Genomic DNA, 16,647 nt, shown 5'->3' on the forward strand with positions numbered 1-16,647 from the left:
TCCGGTGGTCCGAGGATGTTATGCGCAAGTCGGGTCTCCGTTATCTCGCCGCGGCGTCGGGACCCACAGAGATGCCGTAGTGGTTGCGACTCGAATGGTTCGGTGGTCCTAATCGAGCGTGTAGTCTCCGTGTACCTTGCAGAAGCGAACGAAAGCCCGGCCAAGCACCTTTCAAATCCAGGATAGGAGGGTATGTATCACTGGATGTGTAGAAGATGGCTTCAACAAGTCCTTATGTGTAGGGCATGTTACAATAGAGTCACGAAGACTTCACTTTTGACGCTGCGGTGAATCCGGTATCAATTAGCTTTTACTCTTCTTTGAGATGTACACACGGTCTAGATCATCCTGATGCCAAATACCATATGGGTGTGAGCTAGGAGGAAGGTTCAATTCACTTGTGTTATGTAGCTAAACTGGGGGAGGGCAACGTTAGGCTGATTTATCCGTGTAAGTATACAATATGTGGAACGTTCTACGCACTCTCAGTACCGGCTGATGACACATCTACCACGGCCAACTTCTCCTTTGCCTGTAAAGGGTTCAGTAATGATCGTAAGTATGAGTATCGGCATTACTAACCTGCGCCAGTAGATCACTTTCTACCTCAGGCAGGCTCTCTCGCACATCCCCTTCTCGAGGCACAACATCCCATCTCGTTGGTGGATTCTCGATACACAAGCAGATATCCTCTGGGATATGTCGTCCATGCTCCGCATTGAAATCTTCTCTTACCTGACGTTCTTCTGAATAATATTATCACTCCTTCAGCAACTACCCCAAGAAGGGACGAATAAAGCTGACCTTCAGTCATTGCCCTTAATTCCAGGATCATCCCTTCGACAACCTTCTCTACTGCTTCTTTGATTTGTCTTCTCCTTCCGATCTCAACAAGGAGTTTCTTGAACGAAGTTTGGTACTGGATAAAACGGTGATGAAGGTCTTCAACGATGAGAAGTCGCTCCTGGAGCCCGTCGAGAAGCTCTTGGCAATCATTCTGTCAAAAGATCAAATACTGACTTCAGCATATATAATATAAAATGTTACCTCGACATCTTGTTGCTTCTGCAACATGTCAGACATGATCTCACCTAGCTCGTCGAGGTTATCGAGAGTTAAAGATTGCGTGGTGAGTCGTTCTTGAGCAGCTGTCTTTGCTGTCACCAGTTGTTGGCTAAGCAGAACATAAGAATGCCACATCATGCGCATAGCAAAATGCTAGCTTACTGAGTATCTTCGATCGAGAGTACTTGTTCTTCTAGCTCAGCCATGATAGAAGGTAGCTCTTCCGTATCACGGTTCATGTCTTCAACGCATTAGTCAAAAGCTGAAGACCAGACACTGCGCAAAAATTAATTCAATACCTTGTAAGTCCTCCTCGCCAAATATCTCTCCAGCTTCGCTTTCTCTCAACGCGTCTGCCATTTGTTCATAGTGGGACGTAAGACTACTGAGGTGGCGTGCCATGAGCTCCGAAGGCTGCTGCTGTGCATTCAATATATCCTCTATCGAAGGTACGTTACTAGACGATGGAAGAGACTCGCGAATGGACGATATAGCAGCCGAGAGAGTTTCTGGGTAATCATACGTTGAAGCCATAATATCCTTTTCGCGGATTGAGTGGAGTATTCTCCTGAGAGTGCAGATAAAACTCACGTCTAGCCTTGTTCTGTCACTCTCTAGTGTGTCCAGCACGTTTTCAATAGCACTCTCATCCACGAAGTCGCGCAGTGTCTTCCACTTGGTCCGGTCTGCGTTCTTGCCGTGACGGTCGAATGGGTTATCCCGCACAGTGGCGGAAGGGCTCTGCTGTGCATTGAAAATTGCATTGCCATTCTTTCCATCAATGGAGTGTTGGCTTCCGAACAGGGAAGAACCAGAGGAAGACTGGTGGAAACCAGGTGGTACTAACTGTGCCCCTAGGGACTCGAGGATATTGTCGAGGGCCTCAGTACGTTTCGAGCGCACAACATCCCATGCCTATATAGATTACTGTGTAGAAATGTCACAAGTTCAATAGACGGGGAAGCGCCACACACCTTAACTTGCTTATCCAGCTGAGCACGCTTATACTCAATACTCTTAGCAACATTCGCCGCAAGCTAGAATCGCTAAATTCCTAGTATCAAGTTAAATTTGGGGGCAAAAATAACGCACCTTGAGCTGCTCAAGAACGGCCTCTGTGATCCACTTAACTTTCGCGTCCAGTGTAAGCACGTCTAGCGAACATTGCGCGGACGCGTTTGAAAGACTATTAGCCTTGGAACAAAGTTGTTGGCCGTGTTGAAGTGCTTTCTTAGATTGCAGAACTAGAGAAACGAGATGAGGCTGCTCTGTTTGCTGTCCCGGTGGTGGGGAGGCCATGTCAGGACGTGGGCCCAGGCTGTTGGGGTCGCCAAAGGCTTCCAGCGGTGTGGCTGTGCTAGTATTATGTATGACTCACTAGCTAGATCATCAAGTTCAAGTGCTAGTTAACCGCCACCCTAGTAGAAGCTCAATTTCGCTTTGATATCTTTATCTCTTAGACTAAATCATGCGTTCAACCGCGCTCTGCTCGACTTGCTCATCGTGTCTTCCACCCAAAGCTGCCCCAGACTTATTTATGACCAAATGCTGCGCTCGCCCCATCTGTCCAACCTGTATCAGCTCAAACCCTCGCCTAAGGAGCTATAATCCCTGCTTGTCCTGTTTGGGTGGCGTGGGCGTGGTTAGCTCGGCTTTCCTACAGAACATCCGCGCCGCAAATAATGACACAGTGCAGGATGAAGATATATTTATTCTTGGGGATGATGAAGATGATGAAGACGAAGCTCACGAGCTTGCTTCAGTGTCCCCGATCTCCGGACCCGCTCCGCCTGCGTATCCGTCGTCATTATCCAGCCTAAACAGTGAATCAATACTCACCACGCAGACTAGCGATGCATCCGCAGGACATGCGGAAGTTGTAGTCACGGGCGAGCATTGTATCCCCTCTAGATATTACATCAATTCTAGGGACACATTACAGGGGATTGCTCTCCGCTATGGAGCTAATGTAAGATAAGCTGTGCGCACTAATGGCCAACACTAACCTATGGCATGCCATCGTTAAAGGGTCGGGAATTGTGCCGTTTGAATAACCTACCCCCAAGCACCCTTTCTACCACCCCTCATCTACTCCATACCCGCACTTTTATCGTCCTCCCACCCTCCGAAAACTCTCACTCTGTTACGTGTGATGCGGATCTGGATGCAGAAGCGAGGCGCGTCCGCGAGAAAGCCGAGAAGCGTTTGCAAATGCTGACGAAAGAGGCAGACTGGCGTGTGGCGAAAGCATACGTGGCTCTGGCTGATGATCCTGACGAAGAAGCCACGTATGGCTTCAAGTGCAAAGAAACTGGCGGCATTGGTGCCAGCACCTTGGAAGCACGTGCAGCTGGTCAGTACCTAGAAGATCAGGAATGGGAAGAGGAACAGAGAAGAGCTGGCAAACGCATCTCGTTAAAATCGCTATCATTCCTTTGAGACAAAGTTGTCGCATAGACACGAGAGCGCCTCTATCGTTCATGGCATTTTACGCATGACCCATACGAATCCCTGTGGAAGCCAGGTCAGCGGAGGCCCCAACTTGTCCAGATGCTGTCCTTGTTGCCAGTAATATCAATCTTACAGATTTATGCGCAAAGTTATCAATCCCTTATCGACTACTGAAGGCACTAGTACATTTTCGTAGGCAAGGTGATTTATTCAAATTATACTTCCTCTATGTCGTACATCATATATATATATTGAGACCTTCACTGTAGGTTGCCAATAAGAAGACAGAACGACCTGGTTGGCATCCTGAACCAACCTCCAGGAAAACATGGTACTGGTCAAGTTTCAACCGTCCATATAGGGGCTATTGGCTTAATGTGCGTGGCGCATTCACCTACTCATTTAAAGGTTCGGTGAATTAGAAAATGTTATCGTGCTATAAGTGGGATACGCGAGACTAACCACAACTTCAGATTACAGTATGACGTGAAATATTGACCCACACCGTGTGTGACCGTAACGGACTCGAACTCGGATTCTGTTGCTGCCCCGGTCACTCATAAAAAGTATCTGCAGAGAAACTTCAGATGTCGCAGAAGCTTATCAGGAGCTGTCAAAATTTAAGACGCACGGGGGGCAGAATTCTAGAAAGCTCGTGTAGGGAAATTTTGACGAGCTCATACGGTATACCGAATTCGAAATCCATATGTACGTATGTACTTAGGCCGCCACTGGCAACCCTGGACGGTAATGAGCAAAATAGGAAAAGGCCGGCAATTTAACGCTCAAGCCAGCCGGAGATCCATAGCTAGCTGAGCGCTGATCCATAGTGAGTTCTTTAAATTTTTTGAAGACTGGCACAGATAGATTACGTCAGGTCTGCAAGGATCTCTTCCCGCCTCTTTGGTCCCGCCTTTCCCTTCGAGTTTTAAGCCCATCTGGTCAATTTGTCGGTAAAGAATCGTATCGACTGGTGACCATCACAATCACGATTAGGCTACAGCCTGCTATAGCGGGGACCTCAAGCTCCTTCACTTCAAGTACCCATCTATCTGAATCGTTCCAGAACTTTCGACGAGTCCCTCCTCAGGATACCGCACGCTGCACTTCCACGGACCACAAATGACAAGTCGCGGTCACACTATCTATCCTTCACAGCACATTCGATTTCACGCCGCGAATACAAATAGCTATACCTTTTAAAGCTCCTTTCCTCTTCCGAAATTTATTGCTTCGTTGTGTACGTGTGGCGCGTCGACGTGTGTCACGCCGTTTGGAAACAAATTAATCACACACATGTACCCACCGATTAATTGTACGTACTTATTGATCAGTCTGAACGATGGCCATCTTGTTGAACACAGGTTTCACAGAAATTACTAACACACAAGCGTTAGGTAGTCACTTTTCACGTCTGCAACAACGATACAGCTCAATTTAAACGGCATGCTTGACAGGTCTTAAAGGTGCGTTTCCCTCATCTACAGATGCAGATCCCACTAATAATAAATTCTAGTAGGATGGCTTGCTTTACCCAGATAGGTAGCCCTCAGTAACTTGGCCTAGTAAGTACTAGAAACTAATGAAAGGGTCAGATTTGAGTTTCAATTGTGCTTCGAGACGAAACCAAGATGTAAAAGAAGGCCTGGAAGTATACACATTGCATCTTTTACTTCTTTCCCTCCATCTCTTGCTCATGTTTCGCGACATTGAACCTCTCGTAAAACCAATAATTCCATCTTTCCCCTTGGATGATTCATTATATTGTCTAGACCCTGAGGAGATTGCCTTCTTCAGGAGACAGACTGGCATTCAAGATGAAGTGGACCTGAAGACACACATAATTGATGTGCAAAGGGAAGCATACAAGGTGCTCTGCGGTTTATGCGAAAATTGGTTGAATATACTTATCGCGAATTGTAGATAGCTCCCTATGCTTGTATCCGAGGATTTGATTTCTTGCAGTGAGTGGTCACCTAGACTTACTAAGAGGATTACTCACATCGGTGACGTCGTCGTAGCCAAACCATGTCTAAACTACATATTTACGACCACATTTTGAAGCGTGGTTCTGAAGGAGCAATATTACTCGATGTCGGTTCTTGTCGTAAGTAGACAACCCCCTTGGATCTTGCATGTCACACCTAATTTACCCTCGCAGTTGGTGCCGATGTCAGGAAGGCAGTTGAAGATGGATTTCCGGCCCATAACATCATTGCTTCTGATATTAAAGAAGGTTGGTTCCTTCAAAATATCTTCTCCCTGTCACTAACAAAGTATTTTGGATGATAGCATTTTCCGAGTTAGGACGCAAACTCTTTAAATCGAGCTTGGAGCCGATTTTATTTATACCCGGCGACATATTTGACCCCGCATTTCTATCGATTTCGCAGCCAGCTAGGTTTGTCCCAGAGAGTGCGATGCCGGACATTCAAACGCTGCGGTCACTAAACGACCTTCACGGTCACGTCGGTATCATCCACGCTTCCAAGCTATTTCATCTATTTGACGAGGAGAAGCAACTCGAACTTGCTCGCGTCTTGGGAGGCTTGCTATCCTGCAAACCTGGTTCCACAATATGCGGTACTCACTCAATTGCATTGAAGAAAGGCATCGTTCATCACACAGTGCTAGGCATTAATATTTCATGCTTTTGCCACTCCCGAGAAACTTGGATGAGTTTGTGGGATGGCATCGTGTTTAAAAAGGGTGAGGTAAAGGTTGAGACGACAACATCCACCGTTGATGTGGGCGGCGTTACTTTTCGCCTTTTACATTGGTCTGTTACGAGACTCTGAGGATTTTGTCCATTCACGGAAGAGCATGTCTATTTACATAAGTACACGACTCGGACCAGTCCAGATCATTACCTTCTACTAGTTACTCTACTACTAAGTAGTATTTACCCAACAATTGCTAGAAACAACACACTCGCCCTTGCAACAATAACACGCAGTCTTATGCATCGCCAACTCATGAGCGTTTGCACGTTCTCAACTTGAAAAACGGCCAATAATGAATGAGTTTCTTCCCATAATCCGCAGGAGCACTCAGATCCTTTCTGGCCGACATCATCGGCTCCTTCGAGTTCGGCGGGAGTTCCTGCCAGTGCGAGTAATGGTTGTTGCTCTTCTTCCTCTGTAGTCTAATGAGGTTGATCAAGCGACACGCATCCATGCCCATCTCACGAGGTAGGCCATGAGGATGAGGCTTCCCATCAAGTCTCCCGGGCCTTAAGTCAGGACGCTGCTTGGCGCAGGAGACCACTGATAGGGCGACGGAAGTCTGAACGATCACTACCTCGCTAAAAGACAACAGCTCCGAGTCCTTGTATTCACCTATTGTTCATACTAATATTACAGAATAGCCGACCTCAAACCCTTACTATCTCAGGATGATATACCACCTGATCTGGAGCAACTTGCAAGATTGGAATTGGCAGTCAACGTCAAGGTGAAAGGTCGAGATTACACGGAGATGAAACATGACGGAGATTAAGCAGAACCATCAGGCCTTTGGACACGGATAGATGGATAGACAAGTCGATTGTCAAGCCAAGGAACAACAACGATGCAAGATGGTCGAGCATCAATGTAATAAAAATACAGTAGAAAGGCAAGGACCTCCGAGGCACAGTTGAGCTGCGCACATTGTCATGAAGTCATGATTACAAGCGAGCATTCTTAGGCATCTGTCGAATTGCCTGTCTCACTCCGAGGTCGCCGAGTACATCTTCCGCTATGATGATTCAGTTCAAATACCACCTTGGGCCATGACAACACTGCGACACTGACCTCCGCCGAGAACCGCATCGAAGGGAATCGTGCGATGGTACTATCGTGGGCATCATGATCAGTTAATCTCCTTGCACGATAAGACGAAGTGAAATTCTCACAAGCTCAATATACTGCCCCATACCAGTCTTCGTGATGCCCCGTCCGCCGAAAATCTGAACGGCATCGGTAGCCGTTTCTTGGGCACACCTCGTTGTATACATCTTGAGCAGACCGATCGGTCTACGGAAAATAACGTGTGAGCAAAATGCCACCATGGCGCATAGCTAAGACAATACCCCGCAAGCTTCTGTGCCTGTTCCTTGTAAGTCTGCGAAAACGCATCGCTTGATGAGTCTCTTATACTCGAAGAGGATGGAATGAAGGTACCATATTGCACATTTGCATAGTTAAATTTTCAAGCCAATTCTGAACACTTTCCGTACGTGAGATCATGGCTGCAATCTTTGATCTGATTACTGCCAGTGAAGACAAGGGTTTTCCAAATGCCTTGCGCTGAGTGACCCATCTAGCAGATGAAGTAGTTAGTTGATGTTTAAAAAAGAATCGATGAACACACTTGAGGCATTCCTCAACGATCAGCCGCTGACCTCTAGCGGAAGCAGCGCACATCACCCACCGCTCGTGATTGAAATTGCTGTATAGCTATATAAGTTTTTCAATTCATTTCGTCGAAAATGATACACACGAGAGAATGACGAAGATTCCCCCACCCTCGGGTCCGAGGGTGTTTTCCACAGGGACCTTGACATTTTCAAATGTGACATATGCGGTACCAGCTGTTGATGAATAGCTCGTTTTGATGGGTTTTGTCTCGAGACCTTCCGAGCGTTCCACCAAGATGACAGTGAATCCAGTCTGCGAATATAATCACTCAATCATTCCATTTTAATAGCGTCAATAATAACTTGCATCAGTTTTGCACCCCACAGTGAAGCTAGTCGCAAATGTAAGTTCACACAGTACGGCTTGGACTTTTGTACTTACTAGTCGGCAAACCTGCGGCCCAAGTCACGTCAGTAATACGAACATGAAGATTCCGCAGCTACTTCACTCACATCCCGTTGGTTATCCACTTCTTCGTGCCATTGATAGTCCAATACTTCCCATCTGAACTCTTCGTCGCACGAGTCCGCAGGCCAGCAACATCGCTTCCCGCAAACGCCTCAGATATCGCCAGGCAAATGAACTTCTTGCCAGAAAGCACTTCAGGAATGATCTTCGATTTGAGTTCTTGCGATCCAAAGTTCATGATAGGTGGTAATCCTATGACAGCTCCGCTTTGTAGAGCTGTACATCCCCTAATTAGTGTCCGAATGACCGGAATTTAAAATTGAAGATATGTTACCATCGCCATATCCACGCTGACCGCAGCGAAATATCTCCTGTATGCAGACAAGCTAAACTTAAAGTTAGAATCTTGACAATAAAGTCGAATACCACTCTCACCTCATGGAAGTAATCAAACTAAGAGTGTTACAGGTGTCAAAATTGAATACACATTGAACTAGAGCTCGTTACCTCCTCAGGAGACACCACACCACCCATAAGGGTGAGGCCTTTCAAGTGTTTCCCCGGACCAAGGCGCATGGCATGTATGTTTAGGTCTCTATGAATATCCACGTAAGAATGAGATACTTATGTACAAATGAAATGAACAGACGCCATAGCTTTGATTACATGGGCACTTGGCCGTTTGCCATCTTCCTCATGCAGCTGGAGAATCTACATGAGAATCTACCTTGGCAACAATTGGTAGAACTCACCAGTGCATCTGGAGTGATGACCTCATCCACGAACTCTCGCATCGCTACTTGTAGGCGTCGATGACTCTGTTTTGATGATCATGAGCATTGAAATCCAAATAGGTTGGCCGTGAATTTCACCTCCTTGAAGTAAGGGCTGTAGTACCCAGCGCTGAGCCAGGTAGGCTCTGCATACGGCACATCACTGAGCTTCCCAACCTCTCGAGAATATATAACGCTCCTCTCTCCTTCAATGTGACCTATTTGTAAACGAGCATATTGTGGTCGCAGAAGCACTTCATGACGGTGAAGGCCATAAAACGCCTCGGTCGCATCCTGACCAGCTAAAGAGCTTATTCAGTTTTTCGAACACCAAATCACGAAAACAAAATGTACCTATATCTTCTTCTGCGAATACTGAAGCACCCCCTGGATGCAAATCTTTGAAACGAGTGATATCGTACACCTTGCTATCAATAATGATCCACTTTACAAGTATCAAACTCAGCCAAAAAAATAACGCGGAGTGAAACTCTCACCAGGTCATCGGGCTTATTGTGCTGTGCAATATATAGGTCAGATCAAGCTCCACGCATATGACGTGTTCTATGACACACCTTTGCCACCTCTTCACAGGTGAAGACCTTCAAGTCCTTTGACTCCATGTTATGCTTCAAGCTTCAAGGACGATCGTCTGTGTGCAAGTATGTATACTATGGTTGGAACTTGGTTGGAACCGTTAGAACTTTGATGGAATCACATGCTCGTGACTTGTGGCATCTGAGTCCGAATCATTTAACGTAACAGTGAGAACTGGGATACTGCCGCGAGTCAACAAAAGCATCATGGTCAGTGACGGGAGCAAGCAAATGTTGTTAAAGGTTGTAACATTGATCACTGTCGCCGGTGGTCATTCGATGGTTTTCATTAATGTGTTGGATTCAGTCAGAGATCGTAAGCGAACCTCAAAATTCCGTCATTTGAAATTAATACCACAATGTTCGCACACTAGTGCACGTACCCCTGTTCGCTCCCGTTCCCTGACATTTTCAACTTTCACTAGAACTTGCTTCATCTGAGTCCGATGGTTGTGTCGGTTAGACTCCACTGGCAGACAACATGCTCGCGATGGATTGAAACTCTGGCCAGCGTTAGCTGTCGAAATATTCACTGCCAGCAAGCCAATCAGGCCGCATTGCAATACTCCCCAGTCACGCCGACTCGGGAGTGGCAGGGATTAATGGGCTTGTTAACCGCGCCGATTATAATGCAACCAGTATGTTAAACGTTAAACACACTTCACAGTCTCTAGAGCACGCATTTTAATCAAACTCACAGGGTCAATCATTCCATGAGTTCCGATTTGCTCCTGCTTAATGATCGATAGTATCCTTCACCAGGATGCAATCGGCTGGACGTTCTACATGCAGTGGCCTTCATGCTTCGAGCTTCAAACTGCTTGACCTAATACTTAAGTACATGGCTAGTCATGCATTAGTCAAATTACCACACAGTTGAAGGACGGCGGCCGCCCATCGCCGTGTCCCCGATTTCAACCCATAGAGTATCCATGCTGCCTGATGATATGATCTATTCATCGGTGTCGCCAGAAAGCAGGACTTTGTCAGGACTATTTCCCAAGTGCCCTTCTTTTCTGATGATCAAGTGCAATACAAATTTCCCGACGGGCGTCAGTACTCCGGATCGAAGGTGTCACAAGCTACCGCCAAGTATTGAAATTTTCGTGCATAATAGTGCGTGAGTTCTATTCCCCTCGAGGATGTAATAAGACTGAAAGGGGTAGCGGGGATTCCCCTCGTATCTGTAACTCCAGTAGTTGTTTATTACGACCAGCGTCGCGACATCCGTCTAGAGCCAGTCTAGAGCTGTCTGAAAACAGATCTGGGAGCCCAACAGCTCTTGCACACATGACTAAGGCGTGTGTCCTCAAAGAATTTCGAACCTCGGGCACTGGCTGCCCGTAGCCGAAGCATTCCAAAATATTTGCTTATCACGGGTGGAAGCTTTACTACTCGACAACGACAAAGTGTTTGTTTGAGGATTTCAATTATGTTGATGACCATCACTTCTTAATCCATTCACCTTGGTGGCGGTCCCACATTCTCGGGTTCCGTTTGTGTATGCTTCCAGCCTACCTGGATTGTGCAGAAGACCATTGTCGTGTGGTAATCACTTGTCGGTACCCCGCTGAAGTCGGCAAGACCCTCGTTAATGTTGCCATCTTCAGATCCATTTTCGATGTTGAGGTGCCAGTTGCACCAACACGTGTGCTATACCGTTCTGCAGATCGGCGTAGCACTAACTATCTTCCATTGCAATCGTGAGTAAACGGATTCTCAGTATCTGCGAGTCTGTTTCACTACGCTTCTATAGAGATGACGAATATCGAGTGTGTAGGGTCACCCTTCCAGTTGCCCCAGACGTCAGATCTAGCGTTCATTTATTCTACTATTAAATGATGCCACTTTAGCAGTCTCGTACGATAGACGATCACGCTCTTCCGGTGCCCTCTTTTCAAAGTGATGCAGGCTTCCATGCGTTATATTACGAGAGAATCGGTTCCCGCGAAAGGTTTACCTTTCTCTCCAGCGAAGAGAAGTTGTCGATACCTCATCCACACCCTCGGCCATCTTCTCTCACCTCATGGTGAGTTTGTATGGGTCATGATTACGCTCGTTCCTACGCGACTGGGCTTCTCTAATATGTATTGAGAACTTCTTTTCATATGATGACTATCGCATGCGGCATCGCACCATTACGCTCTTGTATCTTACGACATCCGAAGTAATATTCTGATTCATCTGCCACATAGGAGCTTTAGATCTGGTGCGCTCGCCCATTATGTCCTTGAAATTTGGAGTGGAATCTCACCTGCAAATACAGAAGGTTTTGTTGCGTGGTCAGAAGCTTCTTCACACATATGGAAGATTCACCGTTCTCGAAGCATCTGATATTTTGGAGTGTTTATGACAGTTTGAGCCTGTCCGAGTCCAAAATCTTGACGCTACCATGATATGGATGGCACGAGACTGCAATTTGTCCGATTATACAGGCAGGTGAGCATCATCCTCTGATATGCAGAACACCCCGGTGTTCTTTTTCAAACATTCAAGTTATTGCCCTATTGAGAGATAACTCTACGTAGGACATTACAGACAGGACCCCCAGTGTCCTTTCGCATCTCCGAGTCCTTTGACACCCGTGAGAAGATGCAAAATGCATGATGGTCGTATTCGTTGCGCTGATCTTTTTACCCCAGCTTCGCCTTATAGAGTGGGATTATCCCCGCCTCGCCTCGCGGCTCCCCGTATGCTCCAAGGACCCTGCTTGGAGCCTAATCACTACCCCCGTGCGTGACATATCCCATGTGTCTTCTCCAGTCTATAACTAAAGCAAGGCTATTAGTCTGGGGATAATTTTGTACATCATTTCCGTCTAGCATCCAAATTTGCCCTAAGCTGTTCCTCGATGACTGCATGGGTACTCAAATTTTGTGGACGCTTCTGGAGAAACTGAATGTATTATATGAAGAGTTTGTATTCTCGTTCCTGTTCCTCTTGACTATCTAGATGTTGCCCCATTGAACGCGGTAGCACTACGCCACGTTTCGTTCGATTCGGACCATACGTGTCGGGTGCAGCTAATTATTACTCGAAGGACTTTACCTCCAAGTAACATGATTGAACTTTGGAAAGGGTTTTTATCATGAATCCTAATCTAATAGTCCCTGGGCCTGAGCCGTCTGAGTGTGAATCTATTCAAAGTGCTCTTTAGTCGACACTTCAAGGCACTTCAAATCGATCCAGCGAATCTTATTTAATCCCTGACGAGCGTGCCCGCCACAGAACGCGTTGCCACATTTCCCCTGGACAGATGCGCCCTGTGACACACAAGATCAAGAGTGTAGGAAAACCGTTATCAGCGCGCTTGAGGTGAAATGATCTGTTAACCTTATTGAGTGCAGTCGAGTGACGGGATTCGTCCATAGATACTGCCGTACTACCAATTGAACTTCTGTGTAGTTGGTGATTGATCATCTGAAAGGTACTACAGCAGCTCTAAAGACGACGTTCTGCATAATATGCATGTTGAGGGCATGTTGCACAGATTCGATCGATCATGGGTATTATTTTCTTCTCTGGATCTGCGGGTTTACGGCAGGCAGTGGCCAGTCAACTTGTACAGATGTCGTGATGTTGGCCTGATTCGTGTCAGAGTGGAATAGAGCCGGCCAAGAAGGAGCGCTTTCCGAAGTGCGGAAGCGGTAAAACGGCTGGATGGTGGCTAGGTCGTGTTCTTAGGACCCTTGGCAACTTGTAAGTAAAACGCTCATAACCACGAAGGTTGTGCCAAATCTACGATCAGTTTAGCCTCATGCTGACCGGTCCTTCGTGACCATTTCCGTACTACCCTTATCAAGGACTGCGAGTCTAAACGGTAGTGGCACCCCACGGATAGATGAGATCACGCAGCTACTCTCAATGCAGGTGCGCCCGTCACAAAGCTCCGGCTGCTCTTTTACATTACACCATGGTTCGATATGCGCTCCCACGATTACTTCGTAAATGGGTTTCCGCTACACCGAAGATGCCTTACCATATGCATCCAATCGTATTGGTCAATCGGCCGGTGTGCGTATAAAAGCATACCACGTCAATCCGAGTCAAACCCAGTCCTCCCTACCATTCCGCGTTCGTCTTCTATCCATAATCCCACCACATACTTCAACATGTGCAGCATGGAATGGTGAGTTCCATTCACACCGAAAGTCTTGCTTGTCAATGACCAATGTCCGTTCGTCGCAGTTTCGGTGATCAGTACAGAGGATGTGGGGTGCGTTATTCCGAGCTTTCAGCGAGCATCGACCTCTTAACAACCACAATGGCACCATTTAGCATTACGTCCGGGTCTATCAGACTGGAATTACATACGATTGTGCTCGGCCGAATTGCAAACTAAGTGCAGCACATATGCACAGAACTGCCAGGAACTGCGGGTGCAACATGGTGCGAAAACACGCGCTTGCTCCTGATTTTGGCCAGTCTTCTTATGGATATTACTCGCTTCCAGGAATTTTCTGATCACCGCAGAGTTCGCAACCTATTCCAAACAAAATGCGAAGCTTGCCTGGAGTATGAGGGTGGGGGTTCGGATGAGTACGGCCATCGAACGGGACGGCATTGGTGATTCATCAGCATGCAACTACTATACTCCTGAGGTTTGTTGTCATCGCCTCTACTTATCTTGCTACCCGCCATCGTACTGCATTCGCCACTAATTATGATATCCCCCCTCGGACACTTGACTGCTAGTTGCTGTGCTATTAGCTGTGTTTTCATCGGCATCTGTCGAAAGCTGCTATTCACTCACAGTAACCGTTGTATTCTTACGGCACAGTTAACATCTTTGGGAGTCCTTTCATTTATAGAGATAGCTCCACATCTTTTATACAGAAAAGGGGTTAATGATGTCGATCCATCAAAGGGAAGTCATGGTATTGAATATACCCCAAGAAAGTAGCACGCCTTAGGGGCCTGGCCTTTGAGGGGCCTGGAGAAACATATTAGGAATTTGTCATTAGAATCGTACTCACTACGGAATAAGAACACAGCGACGATGACATGTCCAGGGTATCCGAAATACCAATAATCAGTCCTACGGTCAGTCCGCCACCGACGAGGGAAACTATCTGCCCATTGGCATGTCCGGCCCTTCTCCGAGACCGGAATAGAAACGAGGACAGGGACTAGAAACGCTTGCCCCCTCGTTTCAGCGGTTGTCTCGTCCCTCGCTTAGCGGCAGCTCCGCTCTTGATTGCTGCTGCGTGTCGTTTGCGCTCTTCCTCGCTATCGTCGTCATCTGAACCCTGAGGCTTGAGCTTCTTATTTGGACGCACGAGCGAGGGATCGGACTCTGATGCGGGGGCTTCTGTCCGACTGCGGCTGCGGCCGGGAAGGGCCGGGGAGCCGTCCTTAGATAGGCTAGCCGAAGGAGGCCGCCCTGAGACACGGAGCTGATGGCTGGGGGTGGGAGAGGCGAGTAAGGTCCGTTGCTTTGGCGCAGCCCCTTCAGACTCGGACTCAGTGGCAGAATCTTCCTGCTGTGGCAGTTTAGGCGGCGTGGGCTCTTGCAGAGGCTCCATATCGTAATCCTGGATCAAGCCTTGCTTAGCTCAGGGTGAGTGAATCTTCGATCTTAGAAACCTACATGTGGTTTGTGCTCTGTATCTCGGACTGTTATTTTGGGCGACGAAATTTGATCTGCCGTGAGCGCGCGAAGGTCCGGAGTTCCCGCGTCAGTGGTTATCGCAGCTTTCGAAAAAAAAGTTCGTGTCATACTAGGGTAGTGTTAAGCATCGAATTAGCACTTACGAAGCTCAGGTAAGAAGTTGAACATGGCCGTCATGCGCTGAAGGGTCGTCGCCACGCGTGGCCTCGATAGCGCGTTCTTAATATGTGTGTCGACCGTCCTCCTCGCAGTACGTCCAACTTTATCTGTTGCCTAACAACGTAAACTGTTGCAAATGGAAAGGCGAGTGACGAAAGCATAGACAGACCTTCTCGAGGTCTCCCGGCGCAAGATCACCCAAAACATCGGAGGATGAGAACGCGAGGTGATTAACACTTATCAGGGGCATGATAAGGTGTTTTGATATGATTTCTGCGGATAATCTGGGCCCGAGAAAGGTGGGCTCCCATCGCCACTTCCAGTTGTTGCATTCCAGCTGGAGTGCCAAATCCTATAGGGACGTGTCAGGGCGTATCACACCTCAACGACCAGCTGATAAGGTTACCCCCGAGGTAGGTTTTTCCAGCTCCAACGTAAGCCCCAGAAAACCACCGAGTGAGTGCGCGCGGCCTATGAGCGCTAGGTGATGGTCACGCCAAGATTCTTCTTCATCCGTATCCGGGAGAGGAGAAATGGAGAGCTTGTTACACGTGCGCCACCGCCGAGCAAATTGATTGCTCGTGAGGACTATTGATATTCAGATTGATGAGTGGCGTAAATTGAATCGATCAGTACCATGGGTGCATTTCGGAATGATCGGATTAATGGTGGATTTGGTGGACGTGGTTTGTGAGTTATTCATTCATCTCGGTGACCACAAAGAAACTCACCCTCGGCCCACGCAGCTTTGGTGTCAGTGACGAGTATGCAAGCCGTTAGATCGACTGAAGAGCAAAAAAATTTCTGTGAGACCACCGTACACGTCGGAGCAGTTATTTCACATGTAACTCAAGACTCTGAGCAGGCACACACAAAAAGATAAGGCGTAGAAGTCTGCGAATCAACTTTGACCAACCATTCTTTAGCGAGGAGCGCCTTGGAATGGTCCTACATGCGATTAAGACATGGGGGTTTTGACCACGAAAGGAATTACACGTACTTCTGTAAATGATTCCATGCGTTCGCAATGCTACAAGAAATAAGCGAAGTAGGCTAATGCACGGTGCCGGTCCAGGATGAATCAATGACGCACAAGACGTGGCGTGGTCTCCTAAAATTTACAAGCGTAATGACCGTAGAGCATGGCAGTAAGAACCATTAACATCGGAGTTCGAATTTATTAT

General features: G+C 47.3%; 7 protein-coding genes across 7 annotated transcripts; 4 read left to right on the top strand and 3 right to left on the bottom strand.

Moving 5' to 3' along the window:
- Positions 1-241: 241 nt before the first annotated feature.
- On the bottom strand, positions 242-2,402 carry F5147DRAFT_720685 (autophagy-related protein 17). Its single transcript, XM_041438829.1, has 9 exons — positions 2,158-2,402; positions 2,040-2,102; positions 1,657-1,980; positions 1,365-1,605; positions 1,228-1,306; positions 1,048-1,174; positions 805-997; positions 583-746; positions 242-532 (listed from the first exon to the last, which is right to left on the bottom strand). Exons 1-9 carry the CDS (start codon positions 2,362-2,364, stop codon positions 476-478), a joined length of 1,455 nt encoding a protein of 484 aa, XP_041287202.1. The 5' UTR covers positions 2,365-2,402; the 3' UTR covers positions 242-475.
- A 131-nt stretch (positions 2,403-2,533) lies between these two features.
- On the top strand, positions 2,534-3,504 carry F5147DRAFT_585362 (uncharacterized protein; the record flags this gene model as incomplete). The annotated part of the gene is made up of 2 exons (XM_041431863.1): positions 2,534-3,034; positions 3,094-3,504. The coding sequence occupies 2 exons, from the start codon at positions 2,534-2,536 to the stop codon at positions 3,502-3,504; spliced, it is 912 nt and encodes a 303-aa protein (XP_041287203.1).
- Positions 3,505-5,212: 1,708 nt separating this feature from the next.
- Positions 5,213-6,314, top strand: F5147DRAFT_585350 (uncharacterized protein; the record flags this gene model as incomplete). Its single annotated transcript, XM_041431862.1, has 5 exons — positions 5,213-5,386; positions 5,440-5,480; positions 5,538-5,623; positions 5,678-5,752; positions 5,809-6,314. 5 exons carry the CDS (start codon positions 5,213-5,215, stop codon positions 6,312-6,314), a joined length of 882 nt encoding a protein of 293 aa, XP_041287204.1.
- Positions 6,315-6,925: 611 nt separating this feature from the next.
- F5147DRAFT_720697 (acyl-CoA dehydrogenase/oxidase) lies at positions 6,926-9,811 on the bottom strand. Its single transcript, XM_041438830.1, has 19 exons — positions 9,673-9,811; positions 9,595-9,615; positions 9,452-9,542; positions 9,197-9,399; positions 9,077-9,142; positions 8,974-9,026; positions 8,832-8,919; positions 8,760-8,777; positions 8,659-8,710; positions 8,369-8,600; positions 8,298-8,309; positions 8,223-8,247; positions 7,999-8,168; positions 7,870-7,947; positions 7,680-7,818; positions 7,589-7,620; positions 7,412-7,532; positions 7,311-7,350; positions 6,926-7,254 (listed from the first exon to the last, which is right to left on the bottom strand). Exons 1-19 carry the CDS (start codon positions 9,718-9,720, stop codon positions 7,184-7,186), a joined length of 1,560 nt encoding a protein of 519 aa, XP_041287205.1. The 5' UTR covers positions 9,721-9,811; the 3' UTR covers positions 6,926-7,183.
- A 2,299-nt stretch (positions 9,812-12,110) lies between these two features.
- Positions 12,111-12,807, top strand: F5147DRAFT_720712 (uncharacterized protein). Its single transcript, XM_041438831.1, has 2 exons — positions 12,111-12,425; positions 12,482-12,807. The coding sequence occupies exons 1-2, from the start codon at positions 12,297-12,299 to the stop codon at positions 12,590-12,592; spliced, it is 240 nt and encodes a 79-aa protein (XP_041287206.1). The 5' UTR covers positions 12,111-12,296; the 3' UTR covers positions 12,593-12,807.
- A 998-nt stretch (positions 12,808-13,805) lies between these two features.
- Positions 13,806-14,263, top strand: F5147DRAFT_747899 (uncharacterized protein; the record flags this gene model as incomplete). Its single annotated transcript, XM_041439998.1, has 4 exons — positions 13,806-13,822; positions 13,882-13,909; positions 13,972-14,082; positions 14,147-14,263. 4 exons carry the CDS (start codon positions 13,806-13,808, stop codon positions 14,261-14,263), a joined length of 273 nt encoding a protein of 90 aa, XP_041287207.1.
- Positions 14,264-14,528: 265 nt separating this feature from the next.
- Positions 14,529-16,620, bottom strand: F5147DRAFT_720732 (uncharacterized protein). The gene is made up of 9 exons (XM_041438832.1): positions 16,557-16,620; positions 16,464-16,493; positions 16,337-16,411; positions 16,195-16,267; positions 15,870-16,051; positions 15,633-15,815; positions 15,448-15,577; positions 15,284-15,387; positions 14,529-15,227 (listed from the first exon to the last, which is right to left on the bottom strand). The coding sequence occupies exons 2-9, from the start codon at positions 16,479-16,481 to the stop codon at positions 14,823-14,825; spliced, it is 1,170 nt and encodes a 389-aa protein (XP_041287208.1). The 5' UTR covers positions 16,482-16,493; positions 16,557-16,620; the 3' UTR covers positions 14,529-14,822.
- Positions 16,621-16,647: the final 27 nt, after the last annotated feature.

This window comes from Suillus discolor, assembly GCF_016758755.1.
Source record: "Suillus discolor strain FC423 chromosome Unknown F5147scaffold_84, whole genome shotgun sequence".
NCBI lineage: Eukaryota > Fungi > Basidiomycota > Agaricomycetes > Boletales > Suillaceae > Suillus > Suillus discolor.